The sequence below is a fragment of the Mixophyes fleayi genome, chromosome 12, assembly GCF_038048845.1.
Source record: "Mixophyes fleayi isolate aMixFle1 chromosome 12, aMixFle1.hap1, whole genome shotgun sequence".
In the NCBI taxonomy this organism is placed as follows: Eukaryota; Metazoa; Chordata; class Amphibia; order Anura; family Limnodynastidae; genus Mixophyes; species Mixophyes fleayi.
The window spans coordinates 44685760-44711797 of record NC_134413.1 but is presented as its reverse complement, the minus strand read 5'-3'; the positions used below and the strand labels follow the sequence as shown (position 1 = coordinate 44711797).

General features: G+C 43.7%; 1 protein-coding gene across 6 annotated transcripts in view; it reads left to right on the top strand.

Moving 5' to 3' along the window:
• ZFYVE26 (zinc finger FYVE-type containing 26) overlaps nt 1-26038 on the top strand; it is a 229724-nt gene that overhangs the window by 55104 nt on the left and 148582 nt on the right. For all 6 annotated transcript variants that reach the window (XR_012680192.1, XM_075192465.1, XM_075192463.1 and 3 more), the window contains exons 8-9: nt 4441-4592; nt 16362-16554. Coding sequence is in view for 5 of the 6 variants with exons in the window: in XM_075192465.1 (XP_075048566.1) it covers nt 4441-4592; nt 16362-16554 (345 nt within the window). In the remaining variant the exon portion in view is untranslated. The remainder of the gene's footprint in view (nt 1-4440; nt 4593-16361; nt 16555-26038) is intronic.

Sequence of the window (26038 nt, the reverse complement as noted above, 5' to 3'; positions counted from 1 at the left end):
TATTGTGGATTGTAAACAACAGTGCAAAAAACTAGGGGGTTGGAGTAGATCCCAACATGTTCACTAAAGCGCTTCGTTTTCCTTCAACAGCATCTCGTAGTTGAGATAGCAATTAAATCATTTGTATAATACAACAGGCAAAAGAAAATTAAATGGAAACATTTTATTTTGTAATGCTTATTGAAAACATAATCTCTCTTTCCTATCATTGGGGGACACTACGAGACATTGGGGTATAGTAGGTGGGACTAGGAGTTTAGACACTGACTTGTTTTTCCCTCCCCTACTATCCCCCCTCCTCCTGTTTTTTTTTTTTTTTTTTTAAGTGCCTAGGAGATAGGCGACGTTGGTATAGGCTCCTGCCTATACTTGTATTAGTGTTAGGATTTTCACGTTTTTTTTTTAATTTCCCTTTAGCTATAACGCGGGGATCGAACCTAACACCCAGAGGGGTGAATAGCCTGTTGGCGCTATTCATTCTGGGTCCCTGCGAGGGTAAGCAGAAGCCTGGTCTCACTTACCTGTACTTTTTGCCGGCAGTCCTCCCCTAGTAACGAGCAGCAGAGGCTACATCTTTGTTTCCTGTGCCATTAGGTGCCCTATTTAGGAACAGTCAATAGACCGCAGGCACAGTGCCACAGTCGCACGGGTGGGCGTCTGCAGTGCTCTCCCCGTGCGTCGGACGGACCGACCCGGATCGGCAAGTCCTCCCTCCATTACACAACGAGCAGCGGGGAAGAGAGTAGGGATCGCTCTCCTCAGGAGGCAATTTGCTTACTCCAAAACGCTGCACGCTACCTGGGCAATTTATTATGCATTGGTGATCCATGGAGTCAGCCATATTTAGGGAGGTCTGTAGAAAGGGCGACCTCCCTACTTCCTGGCGCAGAAGTGGCCATCTTGGATTGCTGGAACACGGAGATCATCATGCTGCTCCTCTGCTCTGCCTTTCATCAACTGGTATCATATTCTAATTGTAATATTTAGAGATGATTGTCATACATTATATGCTGTTTACAAAATCAGGACTATTGTTTGTGTCTTGGGATTGGTGTATTTTCAAAGATTTACCTGGTATAGAGACTTGGTAGAATCTTTTTGATTTGTAGTCAGACTCTAGCTCTCAGACTTATCTATACCTAGAGAAAACAATATTTGCTTTTTATATTGTATTTAATCTGTATACATTTTAGAGATGTCTGAGAATGGGACGTTCAAAAATAAGGAATCCTCTGGTATGTCTGCGCTGCATTATACATGTGCCAAATGTAATGACAAATTATCTGTTGGACAGCCTTACCAAGATGCTCGCTGTACGGCTTCAGATGCAGCAGCTATGGAAGAACCGTCCTAGGCTAAGTCACTAACAACCACCATGGTGGAACTCACCCGGGTGACGATACAGTCCGCAGAGGTCAGTGAGGTTTCTGTTTCCCACACTTTTACACAATCACTAGTGGCCGCAGGCACATCTTCCTCTTCCTGAACTGATTCGGACTGGGAACGCCTGCTTACAGTATCCCACAGGGCCAAGAGAATCATTTGTAATGCATCTCAGGGCCGCTATCATGATTGACCATTCCTCAGAGGATCTACAGGAAGATGACTCACTTAGTTCTGTACATTCTGCCCCTGCCCATAATGTTGATAACCTCATTCTGGACATCAGACCTACCTTGGGTTTTGCTGAACCGGAGCCCACGGCCCTATCAGGGATCTCCTTGTTTAAAAAGACCAAGGCGCAGGTGGCCATCTTCCCACCGTCCCCTCAAATGATGTATATGGTATTTGACGCATGGAAGAGGCCAAATAAGCAGTTTATGATGCCGGGCAGATTTAAGTCTCTATACCCTCCAGCAGAGGACTCCATTAAATGTGAGGCTTCCCTTAGAGTTGACACTCCTGTGGCACGCTTGTCTTCCTCTTCGGCTATCCCAACTCGGGAGCGGGTTTCACTTAGGGACCCCACTGATAAGAAGTACAATCAGTCCCTCCGCTCAGCTTATATTACGGCAGGCAGTATGTTTAGACCCACAATGGTGGTTGCCTGGGCTAACAAGGCTATACAGCATTGGGCTGAACTGCCGGGTAAGGGTATTCAAGACAATGTCCCACGTGCGGAAACCCTGTCTTTGGCCGAGCATATCCTGGACACTTCAGATTACGTAGCACAGGCAGCCATGGATGTTGTGTCAGTAAATGCCAAATTCTCTGCCCTCATTATCGCAGGTTGTCGTACCTCATGGTTACAATCTTGGACAGCGGATGCTGATTCAAAAGCGAGTTCTAGAGGGTTTACTTTTTGATTGGTTTACCCTGTTTGGGTCAGAATTAGAAAAGGTAATTCAGGTGGCCACATGAGGAAAAGCAGTGCGTTACCCACGGACTCCAACAGACCACGACAAGGATGATTTCGGTCCTTTCGTTCCTTTGCCCGGGGCCGGGGTTCTCCGTTCAGAGGCCAATCCGCTGCCCCCAGGGGAGCGTATAGCAGAGATAGGGGCGCTGTTAGGCGAGAAACTTCGAGACCGGGTGACAAGCACGTTGCAAAACAGTCTTTCTCCAGGGGATTCTGTGGTGGGGGCACGTCGTCTTCATTTCCACCGCCAGTGGTGGACATCCACCACAAACGTTTGGACACAAGGAATTGTGTCCCGGGGATATGTCATAGATCTAGTCCAATTGGGAAGGAGGTTCTTCACCATGGCAACCCCACTTTGTCCACTCAGGCGCAGAGCACTTCAGAAGGCAATCCAGAATTTGCTAGCAGCCAGAGTTATTGTTTCCGTTCCAATGCAGGAGAGAGGTCAGGGGTTTTACTCCAGCCTCTTCCTGGTGCCCAAACAGGAAGGATCATTACATCCAATTTTAAATCTGTAGTCTCTCAACAAGCATTTAAGACCTCAGAAGTTCCGGATGGAGTCCTTCGGACTGTCATCGCCGGAATGGAACAGGGGAGAGTTCCTGGCCCTCATAGACATCAAGGATGCCTACCTATATGAAGGGGTCACCATTGTCTCCTCCGCTTTGCAGTGGGGAAATCCCACTTTCAGTTAAAGGCCCTACCTTTCGGCCTAGCGAGTGTTCACCAAGATCATGGCGATCATGGCTGGGCTCCTGGTCAGAAGGCAGTCACGATAGTTCCCTATCTGGACGATCTTCTGAAGCGTCGTCCGCATTGCTTTTACCTCATCGCATCCAGATCACAATGCAATTTCTGGAAGCACACTGATGGGTTCTATATTTAGCCAAGTCTTCTCTCATTCCGCAACAGCGAATGCAATCACTGGGCCTCTTGTTCAACACAGTGACTCAGAGAGTATACTTGCTGAAAAAAATGGACCCTTCTAAGAAAGAAAGAGCGCTCTCTCCTCAGTTGCATGAAACTCCTGGGGAAGATGGTGTCAATGTTCGAGGCGGTGCCGTTCGCACTGTTCCACTCTCGCCCACTTCAGCGGGAGATCCTTCAGAAATGGTCAGGTTTTCATGTGCATTTATACAGGCAGATCATCTGCCTGTCCAATCCCACTCGTCTTTCCGTCTCTTGGTGGCTATCAAAACAAAATCGGGAGAAGGGTCAGTCTGGACATGGACCTTAGTCACAACAGACGCAAGTCTGTTAGGCTGGGGAGGGCTAACAGGGTCCCAGACATTCCAGGGTCTCTGGCCCCCCAGGGAGGCCACTCTCCCAATCAACGTACTAGAACTCAGAGCGGTGTACAAGACGCTGACTCGGGCACAGAGTTTCTTGTTAGAGAAGCCTCTCCAAATTCAGTCCGTCTCAACCCGTGCCAGTATCGTTGAAGGCTCATTTTACCAGAGCTGTCGGCACATCTTGGGCGGCCTGCAATGGGTCTTCAGCGGTGCAGCTATGCAGAGCTGCAACATGGTCATCTGTCCACACCTTTTTAAAATTCTACAGGTTGCAGGGTTTTGCATTTCAGAGCATTTCCCTCCCATAGAGGCAGCTTTGGTATGTCCCCGATGTCTTGCAGTGTCCCCCCAATGGTAGGAAAGAGAAATTTTTTTTTTTTTCTCACCATAAAATCGATTTCTCCTACTCCATTGGGGGGACACTGCGCACCCTCTCTTGCTCTGTAAATAATTCTGTTGTGAATTTTATTAGGGCTCCTCTTCCTCATACGCTTGGTTAGAACTAATGCTACAGGAGAGGAGGGGCATAGTAGGGGAGGGAAAATCAAGTCTAAGTGCCTAAACTCCTAGTCCCACCTACTATACCCCAATGTTTTGCAGTGTCCCCCAATGAAGTAAGAGAAATCTATTTTACAGTGAGTAAAAATCTTTGTCTTTACTCTGTAATTACTGTAAATCATGCTTTTCATAATTATTAACTAGGGGACACTTACTACAGTTATCTTTGAGTAGTTGAACATATGTAGAAGACTTTTTAAATGTTACATTTTACTTGTTATATTATAGGGAGCAGTGCAAGTAATCTATCTACCAGAAGTGAAGCGGAATGCAGGAGCCAGTCACAGCAGAGAAATACCCTTATTCCGATGTTACTCTCTGCACCTGAACATCTGCTTGTTTCATGTATATTGAGAGGAAACTATACAGAAGCACATGAGGTAGGTACAATTACACTTTTTGTGTAACTAAGACACCCATATTTTCCTACATCCTTTATTTGGCCATTTGTTTTGAGAATGCAAGAATAAATCAGATTGTATTATGGGAAATATGGAATTGGGCTGCAATGACAGAGGAGCTATATAAAATTGAAAACCAGCACACACAGAGAGACCAATCATACTTTAACAAAAAAAAAAAAAAAGATAAACATAGGATGACCACAAACTAGTATAGTGAAGGATAGTATAAAAAAGAAGGGCAAGGAGCTTAATCATAGAAGAACCAATGAATAAAATGTCAGGTTAGCAACGGTCTACAGTCAAAGTTCAACACTTCTGTATCTTGACTATAGTTGTAAACAAAATCAGATAAGTGTACAGTCAAAAATGAGTCTCCGATGCAGTATCCAACAATCTAACCATACAACATGACCCATTTCATCCAGTACAAAATGTGATGTAGAACGTAATAACCTTAATAACACCCTCCCTTATTCACCAGTATGCCTATTTCTTCTTATTACGGTGCGCTTGACTAGGGGTTTGATCAGTTTTTTGTAATCTGTCTTCCTGTCCTGCACTTCCGTGTTTTGCCAGTTATTTATTGGGCAGTTATTAAGAGACAGAGCTTTCTGATATTAGGCAGTATATTTAGTTCTAGAATGCCTTTACAGTCTTATGTGTTCACTGTACCCTGCACAGATTCAAGGCAACCCGTGCCAGACGCAATAAAGCAACCCCAAAACTTACTTGAGCCTCCTTTATGTTTCACAGTATGTATGGTGTTCTTTTCTTTGAAAGCTTTACTTTTTTGCTTGTGGACATAGAGCTGGTGTAACTTGCCAAAAAGCTTCCGTTTTAAGTAATCTGTCCAAAGGACATTCTCCCAGAAGCATTGTGGCTTGTCAATATGCCATTTAGCAGATTCCAGTCTGGCTTTTTTTTCATGTTCTTTCAAAAGTGAAGTCCACCTGGATAGTCTTCCATGCAGCACACTGTTGCTCATAAAGCGTCTTATGGTGCGATCAGACACTGACGTACCTTGACCTCGGAGTTCAGCTTCCGTCTCTTTTAAAAAATTTCTTGCCTCTTTTTCTACCATTCTCACTATCCTTCTGTGTAATCTGGGCTCGATCTTCCTCTTGCGGCCGAGTCCAGGCAAGTTGCCTACAGTCCCCTGGACTTTAAACTTCCTAATAAAATTTTACAACTGTAGTCACATGAACATAAAACTGTTTGGATATGGTCTTATAGCCTTCACCTTTAACTTGCTTGTCTATAATTCCGTCTCTGATCTTAGACCAGTGATGGGCAACTTCGGGCCAGATCCGGCCCACTTAGAGGTTCTACCCGGCCCGTCAATATTTTAAAAAATTTCATTAAAATATGCATAAAATTATTAGGGCCGACCCTGTGTGTCAGAACCTTCATTTTTATGCCTTCCCAGCTATTTCTTCCATTACACTTCATCCTTCTTCCTAAAAGGACACTTCGTATGTCAGTCACTCAAACACCTGCCCGCCACCTAATGACTGAAAGTCATGTGAGAAGAGATGGGCTGGGCCATATACTAAGACGGATTTCGATTGGCTGCTGTGTTGTCAGTTAGTGGCTCTCCAGAAAGACGGATCTGCAACAACCTGCTGAAATAAGTGCTGTGTGTAACGACCTGCCTCCTGGACTCTTGGACTTTATTATTTGTTTCTTTTATGTCTTGCAGCAGTACCTCTCTTCACCAGAGGTGCTGCTATTGAGCTTTACTTGTTTGTATCAGGGGTTAACCTGCCCTGTAATTATTCCTTGCACCTGGGTGTGTCCCTTCTTAAATCTGTCTCTCCCAGCAGTCTTTGCTGGTTATTGTTGTCCCATCCTGTTGTCTCATCCTGAGGTTATTCTCTGTGGTCACTTCCTCCTGTTTGTGCTCCTGGATTTATGCTGCTGGAGATCTATCTCAACATACAATCTGCTGACCTGTTCCTTATGTGAATCTGGGACTTATCTGTGCATTTCCCTGTGCATGCTGCCTGGAATATTTCCTCACCTCCCATTTACCTGCATCTGCTGTATATCTGCTAAATTCTGCAAGCTATTATGTCATCAACTGTTCATACTCTCCAGCAATAAACATTTTGTTTTTTCACCTATCCATGGCTCCTTAGCTGTATTTCTACATTGATCTGTGACACTGTGTCTGTACGATTGCTGCACTTACTGAGGTAACCCTGCTATATAACACCCTCCCGTCCCATTCAAAAAATGTGTATTATATATTTCGATATTTGAGTTTTTTAATTATATTGGCCCGCCTAAAGTTTTTCTTTTTTATTTGGCCCTCTCCTGAAAAAGTTTGCCCATCACTGTCTTAGACAATGCTCTTCTTTGCTTTCTCTGGTCTATGTTCAGTGTGATGCACACAAGGATACCAAGCAGCAGAGTGACTACTTTTAGCCATTTTAAATATTGACTGATAAGAAGATTGAAGAGATTTGTGATGGAAATTCAAGAAAGCAGTTAGTTTGAAAAATCACTATAATCCAATTATTTCTAATCTTTTCTAAGGGGTACCAACAAATCTGTCCAGCCCATTTTGGAATATCATTGCAAAATCAGCAATATTTTATCTCTCACTGTTTCTTTGCTTTATTCTATTACATACCAAAGGCATACCAGGTACACATGAGACAATAGCTTTTAATTTCATCACTTTTCAGGAGGAATGAAGGTGCTATTTCAATGAGCTGTAAGGGTACAAACATATTTGTCCTTGTGTGTGTATCTGTCTATCTCCCAATCCCAAGGGTAGTGCATAAACTCAGTAGTGAATGATGTTGCAGAGATTATCAGTAGCCCCTCCTTTCTCAAGCCACATCTTAGTCTCGGCACATACCTCTCGAAATGCCATACACACCTACATCATAAATGAATGGCAGGCACCTAAGTAACCCAACGCACAACAGTTAGTAAACAACATTTCAAATGTAACCTTCACACGTGTCTATGCACTAATTAACACTTGTGGTCTTATTACACATCAAATTTGCCCTTTAATAAACCACCAGAATAGAACACCTTTAAAAGCCACTAGAAAACTTTACATGCGCAATGAAGTATGCCACATTGCCTAGCAACCTAGGTAAACACACGTAAATACTGATATATAGGACAACAAATGATTACCCAAGAGTTTCACACAATGCATACATTAATACTTGAGGAAAACAACGACCCAGCGCTCAATAAGTGAATAACTATATAAAAGCATGTGTATATCACTAAATTGCCTGCTTGCATTAGCGATGCACTTAAATGAAAGGTGATACGCATAGATTATGAGGAATGAATGGTTACTTTAAAAGCTAAGCACTGCTCATTTACTGTTTACTAGAAGGAACTTCCTATCTGAAGGAGTATCCTAGCAACACAGCCTAAGAAAATGAGCAGAACTGCTGTACAACCGCTTTTGTGATTGAAATAGACCTGGAGAAGTAATTTAGTATACACTTTATCCAAATAACCACGCTGGACAAAAATAGAATACATAATGATTCCCTCTCTTAATAAAATGGAACTTGTGTAACACTAAAAAGGCCATTAATAGTTGCCAAGCAACACAATAAACACTCCATATAGAAATGCTCTGGTGACACTCTTAAGAGTAAAAATATCAATGTTAACGGTCTCCTTTGTAAATATGACAAAAGCAAAACCTATTAACTGCTCCCAATGTAGTACTAAATAAAAAACATTTATAATTGGAAGAAAACACACATTACATCTATTAGGCTAATCTTGCAAAATTGTAGAACCTCATATCTACATGCAGATACCAACCTTCACTAAAAAAGTCGACAATGTAATTATCAACAAATAGCGATGATATATTCATATAAGACTACAGATATCAAGACAATAAACTAAAGAATATTACAGTGCAGACATAGCCTAAGAAACATTTCAACAAAAGCTGTTCAATGTGCCCTATTGGAGCTGATGTATCCATTTCGCTTCACAGCGCAATAATAAATTCTGCTATCACCTCCACGTAGGAGTATTGGAATAGAATCAATAATCATGTATCTGATGGATTATAAGTTATGTTTCTCTTTTAAAAAGTGAATTGCCACAGGTTGGGCACTGTACCCCTGGGAAAATGCTTTTTTAATAACCGAGTGGTGTAATGCCATTTGCTTTCCTTATAGCACAACATTGGTCTGGTATTGCTAAAGAACTTCAAATCTGAGGTTAAAAGCGGCCATTCTTTTCTGATCACTGTGGCTATTAAATTAGGTCCATCAGAATAACAATGATGGAGGAAAAGGTTTTGGTTCTCCTTACTGTTACCCTTTTCCAGCTTAGCAGGGTAACTTTAGGTATGTCAGAAACTGCTTTGATCCACTTATAGATTAACCTTGAGGAATAACCTCTATAGGTATAATTCAAACTCATGTGATCCAGGGTCTTTGTCAATAATGATTGTAAATCGCTCTGTGTACTCTCATATACTGATATTTAGGCTGATCTTTTTTAAGGGGTCAGGATGAAAGCTGGATGCATATAAGAGGTTACCCACATCTACTAGTTTAGAATACAGTCTAGTGGATAGGTTACCATTACCAGACGGACCTCTAAGAAATTGTTTTCCTTGACGAAATACTTCAAAATAATTGTGCTGGAGGGGTTTATAGATTAACTTTAGATATTAATTATTGCGACAATCTTCTAATCCCCAGTCCAAAATAATATCCTATATCATGCCATTTGGGGAATAATGCTTACCATGGAGTAAAGAGTGTATAATTAATTTGCCTGACCTTGCTCCTCTTCCTCTATGCCCCCTGTACAGACACCATTCTTTTTTTTTTTTTTTTTTTTTTTTTGTTCTCAAGAAGTAGGGCACCATTTTCTGTTTTTTAATGAATGACCATTATAACTAGGTGCGTTCTACGAGAACACCGCTGTTTAAGACTAGGATACAAGCGCCATTCCGACACTTCATGTCTACTTCCTTCTCCTATTGTATGGTCTGCAAGACTGGTTCACCTGGCCAGCTGTCACAGATTGATTCTTGTGACCCGAAGGTCACGAATGAGCTGTAGCATAGCAAAGGACCACAGTCTGGGAAGCCACAAGTGTTTGTCTTGGTCACAGGAAGCAATGGTCTGAGACTGACTAACAGAGGTCGGCGATTGCAAAGGAGGATAGTTGTTAAACAGACCACTCTCCAGTGGTCGGGCAGTGATCGGGCAGTGATCAGGTGGGGGCTGGAGATGGCAAATTCTGCCCTAGGAACAAAACATGGCAGGGATCTGTTTCTGCAATGCCATGGTTGGACTGGGCCCCAGTTTAATTGTGTTGTCTGTGTGCGCGCAGCTTTCACTGTACTCTCCTGCTTTGTTATTGAGTATTGATTGTATTTAGCCACTCTGTCTTACCTGCTTGGGTTATTGAGTACTGACTTTACTATGCACTGTAGTCTGGTTAATTCTGTCAGCTACTGTTTTTACTATGCTATATAGTCTGCCAGTTTACTCTCTTGTCTAGGTTGGACGATGATGCGGCAGGGATGGCAGAGCCTACCTGGGCTAAGGTGCTAGCTCAATCTGTCATGGGATTGACATGGTGTACAACGCATCCTGCAGAGGTAGGGAAACATATTCTTCATAACCCTTCCTTAGGTTTTCCAGCTACGACTCCACTTTTGCAGGACAAATCAGCTCTGCTTCTGACCCTGTAGCTGCAGTCCATTAGCCACACTGAACTGCAGGGTCTGAAACTTTGAGAATTCTGAACAGGTCCTGGCACGAGTGTCTTCCTGGCTGGATAGTTTGCTGGAGACTTCATCATCCACTAATCCTTGTAAGCGCCCGGCTCACCACCAGGTCCGTTTCTTAGGAGATTCCAAATCGAGACTCTCCTCCCAGGAAGAATGTGAGATTCTGGGGGACTCTGACTATGAGAACCTGACTGAATGGGAGGGTGGCTCCTCCATTGGACAGGGGGTTGAGGATCTGATTTTAGTGGCCAGACAGACCCTTAATATTCCAGATGTGGAGAAACCAGTGGTTCCTGATGTTTCCTTATTTATAAGGGAGAAGAAGCAGACCGTTTATTTTACTTACTCACTGCAGTTGTCTGAACTCTTGGGTGAAGTCTGGAAGAATGTGATAGGTGGTTTCAGCTTCCACGAAGGTTCAGGTTCAAGTACCAACACAGAGAAATGATAGATTCCACCAAGAGTGGACGTGACAATTGCCTATCTTGGTAAATCAAACTACCGTTCCTTTTCCAAACGCTGCTTGCTCGAAGGACCGCTCGAATAGGAAATGAGTAGGGATTCTAAATTCCATCTTTGTCGCGACTGGTTCCTCAGCCATTCTTGAAGCTTCTTGGGTATTCAATGCGGTAGATTAATGGGCTGGCCAACTCTGGGAAGGTATGCATAAATTCTAATCTGGAATGCCTAGATTGGATTTGATACCAGTGATGGACCATGTAAAGGAGGTGTCGAAAGTATTTGGGTGACAGCTTTAGTGGTAGTAGCAAACTGTACTCTCTGGCTTTGATCATGAGACACAGATGCAGAGTCCAAAAATATTCTGGAGGCCTTACCTTTTGAGGGGACTATCCTTTTTGGCTCAGAACTGTCCAGGATCATCTGAGGCCACAGGATGAGAGCTCATTTCTTCCTGTTAGTACCCCAAACGATAGAGGCTGGAAAGGTCAGTCCTTTTGCTACGCTGGTAAAACAAGCGGAACCTTTAAGAGGACCAGTCCTTTGCCCCATGTGGGCCTCACCAAAGGGGTAAGCAGGCTTGGGCAGGCAGATGTTCTGGTTCCAAGTCCGCTGAAAAACAATCTACATGATGGGTTCCCTTCCTTTCCAAAGAAGTTCATGGTGGGGGACCCGTCTTTTGCGCTTTCGGGACCAGTGAATCGGGTCTTGCTCAGTCACTTGGGTTTGAGGCATCTTAGAAAGAGGCTACATCTATGATCTCCTGGGGGCCGGCACCCAAATGGCTCTTTTCCACTGCCCTTCCAAGAGATAAAGGTTGGAGACTGGCTAAGCAGGGGGCCATATAGTCCCTTTTGTCATCAGGATTGATTGTTCCAGTCCTGAAAGAGCTGGGCGGTTTGGGTTAAATCTCAAACCTATTTCTTGTACAGAAACTGGACTCGAGTTTCTGGTTCATCCTGACCCTACCCTAAAATTACATTTGAGGGTCGACAAAATCAGAATGGAGCCTGTACGATCAAATTTCAACGACATGGAGAGAGACCAATTTCTTGTCTCCGCGGACATAAGGCGCGTTGTCACCACATCCCAATATGGGAGTGTGACGGGATGGACTGCCTATGCCACCCTGCCTGTTGTGTTGCTGGGGATCGGTATGGCTTGGCACCGTCCGTCCCTTTTTTATCCTAATAGCGCCCTTTAATCCTTAGTAGAAGGGGCTTAAGCTGCTGCCAACACTGGACTCCTTAGCGGCATCCAGAGCCGCATCCTTCTGGGTAACTGTCGCTACTAGTGCACCCTCTCACAGGGCACATGGTCTGGTACCTGACCTCTTCTTCTAGTAGTTCAGGGTTGCTCTGGATGGTTTCCCCCCCTGGCCTATCACACTGGCCAGAGCTGGTGGGTAGCGGGCAGAGCGGTGGTACTAGGCGCTGGGTCCAAACCTCAGAACAGCCTGAAAACGGATTGGATTTGGGCCTAATCTGCAGGGCACAGGAATTACATCAGGGAAGTAGTCGTCAAGCAGAGTCTTGAAGCAAATGATGTTTTAGCTCAAGTGTCCTAATAAAATAAGGACAGCCCACACTGGTTTATGGTATAAGTGATCAGAAGGTCAGATGCAACAATAATACATTTCATTGCATACCAGGGCTTTTTTTTTTTTTTTTTTCTTTTTAACACAGCTTTGGAGACTTAGCTTGGCAGGAGGTAATCCATCCTCCCCCTAAAACTACCTCCAGGGACCCTGTTCCGGGATCTGGCTCACCCCTCTAGCGGAAAATAGTACCAGAGGGTGAGACCAGGTCCCGGTGCAGCAGCTCCTGCCCTATTGCTAGCTGAAGCTCTTTGAGCTCTTAAACACACATCTACATTCCCAGCATCGGGAGTTAACCCATTCAGCACTGCTCTGGTTAATGACTGGTGCTGCTGCGCCTGCACACATTCATTTTTCATTCAGTAAAAAAAAACAATGCTTAACACTTCCTAACACCGGGCTTTAACCCCTTCATTGCTGCAGCATTGGGTACTACCTACCCAGCACTGCGGCGCACATTATCAAACCATTTATATTTTTAATAAACACATTTACCATGCCCCCTATTCATGCGGCGCCAAGCGCCAGTGAGTTAACCCCCTCCGGTGTCGGGTATTAATCCTCTCGGCACCGGAGCTTTATTTCAAGATGGCAGCGGGTACTCAGGACCCTGCCACAGCAAAGACATTGCAGCCGTCTCTGATTTGTGGTGGAGAAATACTATTACCAGTTCAGGGCACTGTGGCTAAAGCATTAAGGGTATTTAAAGTCAATAGTAGAGATGGTCATATCGTACATGGATGAACCTTTTGATAAAGAGGAGCTCTGCCTTTCTTCTTCTTACCCATTTGAGCTTGACAATGGAAATGCTGGAATCACACGATTGGGTGATAAACTATCGAAAGTCCATTCTTGTCACAGCCCAGGACTTCAATTTTCTGGGTCTTATATTCGATGACGGTTGTCAAAAAGTGTTTTACCTGAGGATAAGATTCTGTCGGTTTAGAAACAAGAGCCTTCAGGCAGGTCTCAATCAATCCTCCATTAAATGAAGCTGATGGAGAGAATGGTATCTTGCTTGGAAGTGGTACAGTTTGCTCGCTCACTCCCAGACATTTCAGAAAGAGATTCTAGCGAAGTGATCAAGATCCGACTGTCATTTGACAACACAGTTTTTCACACTGTCAGTGCAAATCTGTCTGTCCCACCTGTGGTGACTGAAGAAGATAAATCTCAACCTAAGCCACCCTTTCTCTGTCTGGAACTGGACCATTGCAACCACGTATGCCAGCCTGCAGGAATTTTAAGTGTGTGACACTGGACCTCCGCCTACAGGGGATTTGGTCCAGAGAGGAGGCAAGGCTTACCCATAAATGTCCTTGAGCAAAGAGCTGTGCTAAGTGTTCTGTTGCAGGCTCCATCCTTCTTGAGGGCAAGACCCATCCGAATCCAATCAGACAACACCAAGGCTGTGTAGTATATAAACCATCAAGGTGGGACCAGAAGATATTTAGTGATAAGGCAGCCAACATCATGTGCTGGGTGAAACGTCATGTCCCATCTATCTCTGTAGTCTTTGCCCCAGGGGTGGACAATTGGGAGACCAACATCTTGAATGGTCCCTCCATTCAGAGGTTTTCTACTAAATTGTGGAGATGTGGGGTCAGCCAGAGGTTGACACGATGGTCTCTCCTCTGAACCACAAGGTAGCTTGGTAATGTGCAGGAACTTTGTATTCGTAAGCATTCCTGGTGGACTTTGGGTATTGGTCTCCCTACCAATGTGGGCTCACCAATTTCCCAGAATCTGCGTGTGTCTCCTGATTTAGTGGTAACAAATCAGTCCTAGAGGTTCAGCACCTGAACTGGCTGATCAGGTTCCGGGTTTAAATGATCTCCTCTGGCCCTGATAGAGTAGAGCTACTCAACATCAGTCCTCTATCTCCAAAATCCTACAGCAACAACAACCTCTCCCCTCCTGCTTTCCCTTTTTATCCAGGCCAGAAATTCCCCTGTCGATGGCCCCTTCCTGGGCCATCCCCCTGGACCATGATCCATTTTCATTGGTGGTGGATAGAATCTAGGTGGTGACAGGGGTGGGGGTATAATATGACCTCAGCAGTAGCTCACCTGTTTCCCTGCCACAATGTCTGGGCCAGCCATGTAGAAGACAATGGCTAATAATTGGTCTTCCCCACCTCTAGATCTTGGATAGCACTCAGTCCCTCCTGAAATTAACCCCTTCCACTACTTTCTTCTGTCACAGGGTCCCTAGCTGTTCCATGCTTCGTGCGGGCTGCCTCCCCCTCCCTCATTGGTCACAAAGCAATGCTGGATCAGGCCACCAGGCAGCGTTTAATTTACTATACACACTGTATAAGTATAGAGACAGAAGCGCTGGGGAATTGCTGAGGGCAGATTTATATACGGCCCAGGTTCCTGTCTTATATGTTTTGAAATCCCAGGCAGATTGTTTTTGTTTTGGAAAGAGCTTTCCGAAGATTGATTTTGGCTGTTGGATAAGCTGGTGTAAGGATTCCTGGGGTTATGAATGGAGAGAGAAGGGTGGGCTTCATTAATCCAACGTTAGGTTTTCCAACTTAACACTCTGGTGGCAATCGAGAGTTGCACCTGTGAGATGCTGTTAAAAGGCTGTGAGGCTGTTTTCTCAGTCTCTCACTACCTGGGGAACCGGTCAAAGGCCTGCTGAGAAACACTGCAATTGTTGCCTGTAGTTCTGTTGTTTTAAGTGTGTGGGGCATTAGGTTCTTCCACTGTAGAGGGAATTCCTTATTGTATTGTATTGTATTGTATTAGTTAGAGCCAGACAGGCTAGGACTTTTTGTTTATGCAGTCTGTGTATTATCTTGATCTTCATTTACTGCTATTTGAAAATGTGCATTTCGTGACTGCTTCACACAGATAACCGGATTAGAGTGATTACATGGTAATAATTTTTTGTTAGTGGATGTATTTCCTTTGCACTTGTAATACCTTGTTTTTGGAATGTGCCTTGGCTGTACCATTTTCGATAAAAACAGATTATACAAAAAAATAAATGCTGAGGTATGTGTTACAGCCAGATAGTTAGGGAAAACTGCTAAATCAAAGTGAATGAGAGAAAATCTTTATCTGCAATAATAGCTATGGTAGCATGGTAAATTGCTGTAAGCACTGTACTGTTGAAATACAAAATGAGATCTGCAAAAAGACAAGTCTGCAAATATAAAAATGATGCAAAGGAGGGAGTTGAAGGTTGTGAAGAGGCACCAGGGATTGGCTTATTGGGAGGATATTTTAGACTTAAAATAAGGATTATTTGGCAAGGGAGAGAACAGAATTGCAGAAGGAGAGGATGAATTTAAAGTGATGGAAGCCAGTTGGAGAGAGTGACTTCCTCCACTGACATTTGGCACATTATCTCAGTGATTAGCATTTCTGCCTGAATGCTAGGGTCTTTAAGTTTGATTATTGATCAGGGCCTTATCTGTGTGGAGTTTGTGTTCTCTCTATATTTGCATGGGTTTCCTCCCACACTCCAAAAACATAATTGGAAGTCAATTGGCTGCAAACCTTTGTGTCTGGGAGTGAAGACTGTAAGTACCCATGTGGCGAAGACTGATGTGACTGACAAATATTCTCTGTACAGCGCTGTGAATTTGGTGCTATATAAATAAATGATTTTAGGAACCCATATGGTGTGGAGTGCCATGGTTTGTGTTTGCTGAAGTGGAAGGGACGGTAGAGGTGAGAATTTGGTTGAACAAGGTGTCAGCATGGTCAGGGCAGGCCAAAGTGATGTTAGGAGAGAGGAGTGTTTCATGCAAGTATAGGTTGTATTCTTTAAAACACATATACTTGATATTGATTCTTACTATAGTTAATTTGATCACATGTATGGCATGATGGTGATATCTCTGCAAGTCCTGAACTTAATGCTAAAATAGTGACCTGTTACAGGACTTCTTAATTAACAAATGTATTTTAAATTTCATCAGGTCTCCAGGATGTTTAACCTTCAGTCTTCCCCAAACTATGGCGAGTTAATCTTCATGGAGCAATATCAAGAAGTCATACGAGAACTCTCAAAAGTGGAAAAGAAAATTGAAAATCAGAACTCAGAGGCTGGCATCAGACAGCTAAACAGTAGTCGCTCTACATTGCAAGCAATAGGGAATGCGGCAGCAGCAGGTTAGTAAACCCATACCATCAACATTATACTGTTCTAGGAGACTGACCAAAAAGAGTTGATACAAGCACCGTGTGGTTTAGCAATTGCCACTAGAACTATGGACACTTAAGTGTTAATTAAGACACTTTTGTACTGACTGTAACTCCAGCAGAACTTCAGGTACAATCAGTTTTTGTTTAAAGTGGGTTTGTCCTCCCAAAACCTAGCCAATCTTATAATTATAATGCTGCTTTCTGCAAGATTCTGCAAGCCAATGTGCAGACCACGTTACTAGTGCTCAGACACCAAAGTTGGGAAGGGAACTTTGCGAAGTCTTGTTTTGTCCCAGGAACAAAGATTCATTTCATTGGGCTCCATTTCAACTTCTCTACACATCGAGTCGTCTTTCCTCAAGGGTTATAAGTCTTGGTGACAACTTTCCTAGTAATGCTTTGTCATTCTCCTCTTCAATTCAGTAGTTATGACCATAACCTGGTTGAGTAATAAAATTCCATCTGTCATCATAATAATCAACTGATTATTTATATAGCGCCACTAATTCCAAAGTGCTATAGAGAGAACTCGCTGACATCCGTTCCTGCCCCATTGGAGCTTAGTCTAAATCCCTAGCATATATACAAACACAGAGAGAGAGACACTTAGGTCAATTTTAATAGCAGCTTACTAGTATGTTTTTGGAGAGTGGGAGGAAACCGGAGCTCATGTGACTGTATGCATCTCGCATGTCCTGGGTTGCCCAATGTTGATTCTAGACTGGTAGGACAGGATTGTCTCCATCCTTGATTAGCCTGCTCCAAGGCTGCTCTCATCTTCTAAAATCAAGACGATAGGTATTCAGTGAGATGCCATTCCCAGGATCAACTATCTATGGAATTCTCTGCAGACTAAACTAGAGGGTTCCTCTTTTTATTGGGCTCCATTGCAAGATCCTCAAATATTTTAGGTAGATGCAGTCGTGATTTTTGAACATCACTTTTTTATCTCTTACCTCCGCTCGCTCTTCGTCCTGCGGTCATGAATAAAATCCGAAGAGGAGTCATTCTATTAGCACTAGGGTATAAGTGAGGGTGGACCTTTTATCCATGCTCACAAATGATCCACAATGACCACCTATTCGCCAGGGTTCCATGGGGTCTCTGCTTCACCCAAATTTATTGCGTGGCTTTTAAGACCCAGAAGAAAGGATTTGTCGAAAACAGTATCTGGACATCCAGGTGATTAAAGCCTTTTCTTCAGAGGAGGGCTCACATTTACCCTTTATGCTAACCGATTCTGCAATCTGTTTCTTTGCTGTCTCCAAGTGGACTTTCTTGATTTGTTGTCGTGTTTCAAGGTTCTCTACACTACCATAATAATCAACATTTTTTTTCCTGCTATCCGCTCTTCCACAGTAGTGTGTACCTTGAGAATATGCTTGCAGTGTATAAGTTCTTGGGATGGGAAGGTGACCTCCTTGCAGTCTTTTTTTCATTGTGAGTGTTTAAGTCTGTCCAGCTGGCGTATCACAGGGCTTCCAGATTTCTTTCTTTTTGGGTGACTTCTTGCTCTCTATATAAGCTTGTACTTCCTTTCTTGGCTTGGAGGTGAGGAACTTTGGAACCTTGCCCTAGCGGTTTTGGCAGCCACAATGTCGTTAAAGTTTTCTTGTATGCACTTCTTTTTAAGTGCTGAGGCAAACTTTGGTAGGAAGGTATTACATGTGGCGTTTCCTTTAGTCATTTTTGTATAACCCAAGTGTTGTTCTGTGCCCCCCCTAAATGGCTTTATTGGTAATTTAGGGAAAAAAAATATTCTCTCCCCATCTTAAGGCATGAAGAAATAGAGGAAATGAGAAACGCCTACAAAAACAAGTAGCATGTCTTTGTTTTGTTTTAAAAAAAAAAAAAAAAAAGTTTTTGCAATATATTAAAATAAAAAAGGTTGTTTTCATAGTAATAAGTTTGTATGCACACCTATATGTGGGTTATAATAAGGACACATGGACATGCTGTTAAAAGAAATTTTTTGATTACGGTTTTAACAGAAACCTTTTTACTTTTTTTTTGTTTTTTTTTTTTTTTATTTAAACTGTTGAAACCCATATTCTGGCAATACATAGGATCACATACTGCTGATGGGAACATGAAGGAAACTCCAAAAGCCGTGTGTGTATTCAGGAAGATATGAAACAATGTATTTCAGGTGGCGTGGCCCTTTCTTCAGGTATTAATGACAGTTGAAGAGTGAATTTAAATTTAAATTGAAACAAATATTCCCTCTTTCATGTTCTTGTTTGCAATATACCTCCCAACATTTGAAAATTGGAAAAAGGGACAAATGGAAGATGTTTCCTAGCTCTTCTTTCCGGTTGGCCCGTTTATGTCTCCTGTTGCTGTATGGTTTGAATAGGGGCTTGAGCCTTAGCCCATTAAAAGACCAGGTGTCTGCCTTCTTTATGAGAATACTAGCACCTTTACCAGTGCAGGAAGTGATGCATGTGCAGCTTCCATACATCCCCCTTGTAGCACATCTTTGTAACCACCTACTCTTTGAGCCATTGGATTCTGTGGAGTTAAAGTTCCTGACCTGAAAGACTACCTCCCTCTTGGCTATCTCCATAGAAGAGTTTGAGCTGAGGGCTTTGTCTTGCAAGTATAATTTCCTCATCTTTCCTGAAGACAGGGCTATCTTTTGAACTGCACCTTCCTTTTACCATAAGGTGATTTCCAAGTTCCATCTTAATCGGGAAATCATGATTCTGACCGTAGATCTGGGTGGGTCTCCAGATGAAGAGGGCTCTTTTTACTCTTAGGACCCGTGATGAACGCAGGACTAATGACCGCTTAGTCCTCTTATGCCTGCAAGAGAGGATGGCTGGCCTCTAAGCGGACCATTGCCTGGTGTGTTACATCGGTAATTTGCCAGGCTTACATTGGCTTGGTGCTTTCTGGACAGTACGGTATTGGTTCTCAACGGAGCAGATTTTTCAAGCGGCCACCTGGTCGTCTGTGCATTCTTTCACTAAATTCTACCGATTAAATATTTTATGCATCCAATGACAACTTTGGGATTTCCCCAACATTCTCGGTGTCACCCATGGGATGAAAGAGAAATTGAATTTTTGTATTTCAGTTAAATCCTTTTCTCGGAAGGGCACTGGTGACCGTCTGTGTGTACGCTCTTTGTTCTTTTCTATTCTCATTGATAAGGTTCTCGTACTGGTTGTTTTGTTGTTCTTTTTTCTCTCCCCTGTCCTTGGGGGTTTGTTCGTAAATACTGAAGAGTCCCCTTCAGCCACTGGGGTTCTGGGGGGCGGAGGAAGCTTGAGTTTTAAGGAGAGATTTTCAAAAGTGCTCAGACTTCTACATTGTAGTCAGACTCTATACTCCAGTGTTTCAAGTGTCTCCCCCATTGGACTAAGAGAAAAGAATTTCACTGCAATATAAAAATCACATTTTGTTCTGTTGCTTATACCTTTCTAGTTGCTTGCTTTGACATTATACAGGGTAAGGTGCCACAAAACTGCAGTATACAGTATTGTATGCAGCGAAGAGTATAAAAACGCATTATATGTATAGTTTGAAAGCATCCTTATGTAATGTTAAAACAAAAAAATATAAAAACTTAAATATTTAAATGATTGCACTGTTAATTTATTTTATCTGTTAAAAATTGTATGCGTTCTGATGTGAGCCTTTTTTTTTAACTTACACATGTGCTTACGCTGCAATCTGTTCTGTGTGTCTACGTACGGCAAGTACTGTGTAAGCAGAGAGTACTTACACCCAGATTAAAATTTAAAACATGTTTACATACGCTTGGATTCCAATACAGTCAAAACTTTGCATAAGTTTGGCGCTCTTCTTTAAAACGCAACTTACGTATAAGTTGCATTCGGACTTGAATAAGGCCCCAAGGGGGGTATTCAATTGTTAGCGAGATGCGTTAAAATTTTGCGCTCGAAAAAAACCAACAAAAAAAAACGCGCTAGTTTTTTCCTGTTCGAGCGCGGGTTTAAAAAAACAAAAACCCTTAATTCAATTGTTTTTTTGCATGCACCCCCTCGCGCTCTATTATTGGTCCTAGCGAGTTTGAAATGAGGAGTGGTTAAGGCAGTCATTTTACTATAAAAAACTAAAACTAATTTAATGCAATCAAGAATGGCCCCAGCACTGAAAAGGAGATTCGGCCCCTACACTGCAATCAAGAAGGGCCCCAGCACTGCACAAGAGAATGGGCCCCCACACTGCAATGAAGAAGGGCCCCAGCACTGCAAGCAACAATGGCCCCCCCTGTACAGCACAATTAAAGATTTTACAAGGAGGTAAATTTTTTGAAATTTACAAACATTTCTTGAACACTGGCCAAGCATGGACATTTGTAAGGTACAAATATTTGTGGGACAGTGGGCAAGCCAGACCTTTCTTCGAAAGTACAAATATTTGTTGGGACTTTGCGTAAATGAGTGTGTGTAAGTAAAGCATCATAAAACTGAGGATTTCGTCCATGGTGAGTATTTGTTTTTTTTTTTTTCTCAATAAAAATCTATGGTGTACATGAGGGTGTTTACTGTATTTCTTGGGGTTTTATTATTTTTAATAAAGATTTGTGGTTGGAATGAGGGTGTTGTGCTTTCATTTAACATTTTGCTTTGTGGAACTACAGATCACAGCCAGCCGTGGGTGTAAGAGCATGTTGGCACTTGTGGTTCTACTACAAGTGCAAACATGCCCTGGGTGCTATGGGTACGCTGGTGCTTGTAGTTAGACAAGTAGCAGCATGCCCACACTATTTAGGACAACATGGCTGGCTGGGACATGTAGTTCCACAAATCAATTTATTTATTTTTTATTTTATTTTTTATCCAAATTTTATCCCCATTTATTACCCAAAGCCCAGGGGTAGTAGTAAGAGCCCTAGGGGGGGTGGCCCGCTTACATTTTTCAGCGGACCACAATCCCTAGGGAATTCAGGCCAGCGCTGAACAGTCTGTGGGTGTTTAGTCATTATGGCTGTGGGACCCAAACTGCGTTTATAATAATATAAAAAAGTTTAAATACATGCACCACTATGGTTTTTTCTAAAGGGGGAAATTTCCAAAAAATTATTAATTATTATACACTTTTTTAAGTACTTTTCTGTTTTTAGGTTACTTTTATGAACTTTTACACCTATTTTTTCAGTTTAATGTATATTTTTCTTAACTTAATAAAAAAACCATTTTCTTTGAGCAGACCATGGAGGTGCGAGATTAAACAGCAGATTTGCCTGTTTCACACTCTGCGTTAAAAAAAACAATTGAATAGTTTTTTCCGCTAAGGGTTCGCAGCCAGCATATACTTTAACATTGACAAACGCTTGGAGCGCGATAACACCGTTTCGGTAAAAAAAAAAAAAGATTAGAATTGCGTTTTCGCGCTCGAAAGTAAGGTAAAATAGCAAAAAAATGACTTTGCACGCTCGAACTTCCAAACTCGCTAACAATTGAATACCCCCCCAAATGTCTAATTTAGTGTTTCTTAACTGCAGTCCTCACACCTCCCCAACAGCTCGTGTTTTCAGGATTTTTTTTAATCATGCAAAGGTGAGTTAATCTATTTGGCTGGGTCAGTAATTATACCACCTTCTTCCACAGACGGAAATCCTGAAAACATGAGCTGTTGGGGAGATGTGAGGATTGGAGTTAAGAAATACTGGTTATAACACTATAACAAGATTTTCCACAAGTTACACTATTATGTAGTACATTTTGTGTTGTAAATATAAGTTTCTCTTTCCTACAATTAAGGGGCACTGCGAGACATTGGGGTATAGTAGTGGGTGTAGGAGTCTAGGCACTTATCAACTTATTTGATCTTCACTCTCCTCCCTTACTGTGCCCCTCCACTCCTGTGGATACCTCAGTTTAATTTAAGTGCCTAGGAGATAGGTCACTTCTGTATAGGCTCCTGCCTATGCTTGTATTAGTTGTAGGTTTTTCATGTTTTTATTTTACCTTCCTTTACAGGGGCAGCGCAGGGATTGAACTCAAGACCCAGAGGAATGAATAAGACTACACCTCTGTTCACTCTGGGTCCAACGCAGGTAAGCAGCAGCCTGGTCTCTGTCACCTGGCACCTCTGCTGGCAGCCTGTCCATCCCTTAGACTAACTAGCAACAGGGGTATATAATGTAAGTCTGCCATATAGGCAGCAGTTATTTTCAGGCACCATAGTTCGAGGACACACGCTGTAAGTTGCTAGTCGGGTGAGAGTGAAGCAGTAGCAGCCTTTCCTCCCCCTCCGACGGACCTGCCTGCATGCCCCTCCTCCCCCTAGAGAACGAGCAGTTGGGACACAGTGCAGCGATCGTGCTCAATAAGAGCCGGTCTGCTTGCTAACTGCACACGCAGCCTGGATACATTTTGATTCTGCAGTGGTGCATACAGATCAGACAGCTATACAATAGATGCGTTGATCGGCGGTTCATGTAGGCGGCCACATAACCTGAGGCACTGGAGGCGGAACTTCCTCTCTACCTCTGCTCAGCTTACTGGCACGGACAGCACCATTCTGAATACTGCGATGGCACGCTGTTGCCAGACAAAGGAACCAGTATTTCAGGAGAGCAGCCATTTTGAGGGAGGGCTCTAGAAAGGACGTCCTCCCAACTTCCTGGTGTGGAAGGGGCTATCTTTCATTGTGATACACTGGGATCATCGTGCTGTACGCTGTTCCTCTGCTCTGCTTCTTCTCTACTGGTAATGTTGCACCTTTTTATTGTAATTGTTGACAATCGATTGTATTACTTTACTAGCCTGTTTACACTATCAGGATTATTGCTCAGTGCCTCTGGGATTTGAGTATTTACAAGGATTTGCTTGGCATTGTAATCTGGCAAGATCTTTGTCTCCTTGGTTGTCAGACTTTAGCTCTCAGACTTTACTAAACATTAATATACAGTTTTCTACGTGTATATTGTTTTTATGCTGTGTACTTTTTAAATGTCTGAGAAGGGGACATCCACGAACAAGGGTTCATCTGCTATTTCTGCACTGTATTATACATGTGCCATATGCAATGCTAAATTATCTGTTGGACAGCCTAACCAAGATGCTCGCTGCACGGCATGCGAGGCTGAAATTCAAAAACGACGCGCAGCAGTCATGGAAGAACCAGCACAGGCGATGATGCGATCTGCAGAGGTACGTGAAGTTTCTGTTTCACACACTTCCAGTCACTAGTGGACGCAGGCACATCTTCTCAATTCCAATTATTGCATGAAGAAAAACGCTTGCTCACAGCTTCACACAGGGCCAAGAAAATCATTACTGATGCTTCTCAGGACCGCGGGCAGGATTCTGACCATTCCTCAAAAGAGGAGGGTGAGTTAAACCTTGATGTGCAGGAGAATGACTTACTCAGTTCACCAGATTCCTCCCACACCCAGAATGTAGATAATCTTTTTCTGGGTATCAGACACTCCTTAGGTTTTGCTGAACCCGAGGCCACGGCCCCTTTAGGGTTCTCCTTGTTTAAGAAGACCTAAGCGCAGTTAGCTACTTATCCACCATCCCCTCAGATGATGGCGATGGTATCTGACGCATGGGGAAGGCTAAATAAGCAGTTTGATGCCGGGAAGGTTTAGATCTTTTTACCTGCTTCCGCCAGAAGATTTTATTAAATGGGAAGCTTCCCCTAGGGTGGACACCCCCATGGCATGGTTGTCCTTCTCTTCGGCTATTCCTACTCAGGAGCGGGTTTCACTGAGGGACTCCACTGATAAGAAGTGCGATCAGGCCCTCCGCTCAGCTTACAATGCGGCATGCAGTATATTTGGACCCACTATGGTGGTTGCCTGGGCTAGCAAGGCTATACAGCATTGGGCTGGACTGCTGGTTAAGGGCATTCAAGACGACGCCCCACGCGCTGACATTATTTCCTTAGCCGAGCATGTCCTTGACACTGCTGATTATGTAGGCCAGACAGCCCATTATCGCAGCTCGTCGTACCTTATGGTTACGCTCTTGGACAGCGGATGCTGATTCAAAGCGAACTTTAGAGGGTTTGCCTTTTGATGGGGTTACTCTCTTCGTTTCAGAGCTAGAGAAGGTCATAAAGGTGGCCACAGGAGAAAAGAACATTGCTCTGCCCGTGGGGTCCAGTAGACCACGACAGGGACGTTTTCAGTCCTTTCGTTCCTTTAACCGAGGCCAGGGCACTCCGGCGAAGGGCCAGCCCTCTGTTACCAGGGGAGGTTATAGCAAAGGCAGGGGTGCTATTAGGCGAGGGGTCTCGAGACCAGGTAATAAGCCCGCAGCGTGACCGTGTTCCCCATCAGGAATCTGTGGTCGGGGCATGCCTTCTACATTTGCAGGTAGGACGATACCATTTTCAATTCAGGGCCCTACCTTTCGGCCTAGTGACTGCTCCACAAGTGTTTACCAAGATCATGGCGGGACTCCTGCGGCAGAAGGGAGTCGCAATAGTTCCCTATCTAGACGATCTCCTTCTTAAAGCAGCGTCGGCGTCACTCTTTACTCGTCACATCCAGATCACTATGCTGTTCCTCGGAGCCCATGGGTGGATTCTCAGTTTACCCAAATCATCTCTCATTCCGGCTCAGCGCATGCACTTCCTAGGTCTCATGTTCGACACAGTGACTGTCTATTTACCGGAAAACAAGGTCCTCGCGCTCTTGCGCAGAACCAGGACCTTACTTGTGCTTAAGGAGGTTTCCATCCTCTGCTGCATGGAACTCTGGGGAACGATGGTTTCAGTGTACGAGGCTGTGCCCTTTGCACAATTCCACTCTCGACCCTTTCAACAGGCGATTCTTCAAAAGTGGTCAAGGTCTCAGGAGCATCTAGACAGGCAGATCCTTTGCCTGTCAGGACCCACTCGTCTTTCCCTAGCGTGGTGGTTATCCAGACAAAATCTGGATAAGGGTCAGACCCTTCAGACTGGCCCATGGACCTTAGCTACGACAGATGCAAGTCTGCTAGGTTGGGGAGGGGTAACAGGATCCATGAGATTTCAGGGCCTTTGGTCTCCCCAAGAGTCCACACTCTCGATCATCGTCTTAGAACTCAGAGCGGTATTCAGGATGTTGACGCAAGCTCAGAGGTTCCTGGCAGGGAAAGCTCTTCAGGTTTGGTCATACAATGCCACGGCCGTGGCATATTTAAATCGCTAAGGGAAAATTCGCAGTTTAGGAGCCATGCGGGAAACGGCCAAGATCATGGTATGAGCGGAACGCCACGTACCCCAAATATCGGCCGTTTGCATTTCAGGCGTGGAAAATTGGGAGGCTGACTTCCTCAGCAGGCAGAGGGTTCACCCGCACTCAACAAGCGGGTCTTCGCCTTTCTAGCAGAGCGTTGGGGCATTCCGGCGATCGATCTCATGGCATCCAGTCTAAACCATCAAGTCCCCCCTGTATTACTCAGTCTTGAGACCCTCTCTCGCGGGTACTAAAGAAGTTGAAAAGAGAACGGGTCCCTGCCATCCTGGTAGCTCCCCATTT